General features: G+C 38.2%; 1 protein-coding gene across 1 annotated transcript; it reads left to right on the top strand.

Annotated features, from left to right (window-relative positions):
• Positions 1-68: 68 nt before the first annotated feature.
• Positions 69-1,748, top strand: LOC113809903 (uncharacterized). The gene is made up of 2 exons (XM_027361578.2): positions 69-334; positions 534-1,748. Exon 2 carries the CDS (start codon positions 556-558, stop codon positions 1,267-1,269), a length of 714 nt encoding a protein of 237 aa, XP_027217379.2. The 5' UTR covers positions 69-334; positions 534-555; the 3' UTR covers positions 1,270-1,748.
• Positions 1,749-3,111: the final 1,363 nt, after the last annotated feature.

Below are 3,111 nucleotides of genomic sequence, written 5' to 3'. Positions count from 1 at the left end.
GGGGGTGGGGGTGGGGGGTAGGATGTGGAAACGTCCGGGCGATAGTGCCGAGGCCGGTGTTGCACAATGTGTTTTGTTTATCTATATGCACCATGTGTGTCTGTGTCTGTCTGTATGTGTGTGTCTGTAAGCGTGAGTGTGTGTGTGCCATAGTATATAGAATACATGAAATAACATCAACAGGCATCTCCTAGACAAGAAACGTTCTGGAGGTTGGCGGCGGATCACGTGAGCGAGGTGGTACGTTTGCCTCTCAGAACTCGTACGTTTGCAGTCGTCACGGCCAAGGAGTCGCTGCTCAGCTCTTGACGGAGGCACATCATCTCGAAGCTCTGTAAGTAATAATTGGAAAACGACTTTTCTTTATAGTTGTATATTGTGTGTTTGTTTATGTGCTCAAAGGCTGGAAAAAAATAATAATAAAAATAAAAAAGATAAATAATAATAATAATAAAAGCCTCAAATATTTGGCACAAAACGACGTTTCTTGATTTTGTTTTCTAATGTTTGTGGTTTTATCTTTCGACATACAGAGCGTACATCCAAGTGAATAAAATGATTGTTCGTTCACCGAGGAGTATGTCCTGCTGCTGCAGCCGTGAAAAGAAGAAATGGATTATTAATATAGGGTGTTTCGCTGTCGGATTTCTTCTGGGCTTCGTAATCGGTTACTTCCCTTTTCCTTGCTCTGCTGGAGAAACAGCGGAGGCGGTGGCAGAGGCAAGAGCACCCAGCACCGAAGCAGAAACAAAGTCATCGACAACAGAGGCAAATGCACCCAGCACCGAAGCAGAAACAAAGTCATCGACAGCAAAAACAAAGACATCGACAGCAAAAACAAAGTCACCGACCGCAGAGGCAGATGCACCCATCATCGAAGTAGAAACAGAGTCATCGACAACAGCGATCAACATGTCCGATCCCCACGAGGCCATCGCGCGGGAATTGCAGAACCTGCGAAGTCTGGGCTGCCGGCCGAGGCTGACGAGTGTGTACGTGATTGACTTGCTTAAAGCGAAGGATGACTTAAAAGACAAAAACTTCAAGCCAAGGAAAGTTACGGCCAAGTGTTGCAGTGATTCACAGAGCTTCTGCGAGACGAGAGGGCATCGCTGTGTTCCAAGCAAGGACGGCGTGAGGAAGAAGAAATTTGCTGTGGAATTCGAAGAAGATGGCCAGACCCATACTCGCTGGCGGGAAGTGTGGGAGGAAGTTGCGTGCGAATGTCGTCGCGACGGGGGTTCAAGGCAGTTTCCTTGCAGTAATTGATAGGCCAATTAAGATTCATTAGAGGATATACGTGTCCCAGGTACCGGATTGGCCTACTTTCTATATATGTATATGCAGTGATATTTACTTTTCTAATACTTTTTATTGTATTTCATGACCAAAAGTGAATATGCAAGTTTAAAAGAAATAATTGTTATCCCAGTATTACATTTTCTGTACTACGAAGTCAACTAAAAGCAACAGTTGGCCATTATACAGAGCTTCTGAGGGAAATTAGAGGTTAATCTGTTAATATTTGTGCAATGAAGTAATGTCATGTATTTTTATGTAGCACAGAATGAAGATATATGTGTTAAGAATCTTCATGTATGAAGAAAACAAAGTTTATGTTACAGATCTCATAGGTTAAGAGGATGAATCTATATTTTATTTAACTTTTACATGAAGAAACACTATCAAGGAAATATAATGACAATGTAGCTGTATAAAAGAGTAAAAGGAATAAACACACCAAGAGATTAAGTGTTTTCCATGTACAACCTGATCTACCACCTTTTATGGCCGACACACACACACACACACATACACACACACACACATATGTATATATATATATATATGTGTGTGTGTGTGTGTGTGTGTGTGTGTATGAACTCACACACACACACATTCCTTTATTATCAGTAGATCTGAAAAAAATATGAGTGCAGTGTATTGCAGTGCTTTCCTGCATTTATTTACTATAATTACGTTTTTTTTCTGATAGACTCTCTTATAAGAATTAGTATCATACAGACAGAACACCTGGATAACGCGAAATTGAACGGCAAGTTAACAATTCATATATATCCGTTGATCCTTTTTTTCTTAAAACTTATTATTCATTGGTTGCTGTTTAAAATCAATAAGAATGTCAAGGTAATTGAATCAGGGAGAGTTTGATGATGGATAGTCATTTTGAAACTGTTAATAAGGATCACAGTTTGAGAGAAAAAATATCTTTTAAATCTCCTAAACTATCCTAGAATTAAACATGATATCAATATTAAACAACAGTAGCAGCAACAAGAATAATAGCAGTGTATGTGATTCTACGTCCCTTGAGGCAAACTGATGCTACATAATCGTGGCACAGTCATATCTATATATCAATAAGGCATTCACACACACACACACATACAGACACTATGGCATAAAAACACTTGACCACACGCACACAAACCTATATATCATGATAGATAGTTCTACACATAGGTATACATAAGGGCTGTACATGCAGGGTCGCATTCCCTCTGTGCAACATTCTCGTTGATATTGACGTGCACACCGCTGACGTGGCTCTCTGGCTCAGCTGACACGTCAAGACAGGGGAGCGGGAACAGCTGAAATTTGCATCGTCTGTGAGTGCATATTTGCCTATCTTTTTTAATTGGTATATAACGCTTCACGGGTTTTGTCGGTTCAGAAAATCCTGACTGACTATGATTTGATTGATTTTGATTTTGAAAAAAATCCTAATGGATAGTATGTAAACACATGAATAAGTTATGAAAAATAGGAAGATCGATAGAGGTAGACGGGCATAGGTTTAATAATACACAGTTAAAGAAACAGAGATAGATGAAGATAAAGGCATTAAATTAATCCACTATGATGTCATTTATTGGAAGCCTTTACGAATTATTTTTATGTAGACACAGTTCTCCACTAAGCTTTACATATAAACGCATGCATACATATGTATATATCTATATGTATGTATTCATGCATGTATGTACGTATTTATATATGTATATATATATTTGATATATATATAAATAAATGAATATATATATATATATATATATATATATATATATATATATGTATATATATATATAT

Source organism: Penaeus vannamei, chromosome 34, assembly GCF_042767895.1.
Source record: "Penaeus vannamei isolate JL-2024 chromosome 34, ASM4276789v1, whole genome shotgun sequence".
Classification (NCBI taxonomy): domain Eukaryota; kingdom Metazoa; phylum Arthropoda; class Malacostraca; order Decapoda; family Penaeidae; genus Penaeus; species Penaeus vannamei.
This window is presented reverse-complemented; position numbering and strand designations above follow the sequence as displayed.

Coding starts and splice junctions, on each gene's coding strand:
- LOC113809903 (XM_027361578.2), top strand. CDS start 556: ATGATTGTTCGTTCACCGAGGAGTATGTCCTGCTGCTGCAGCCGTGAA.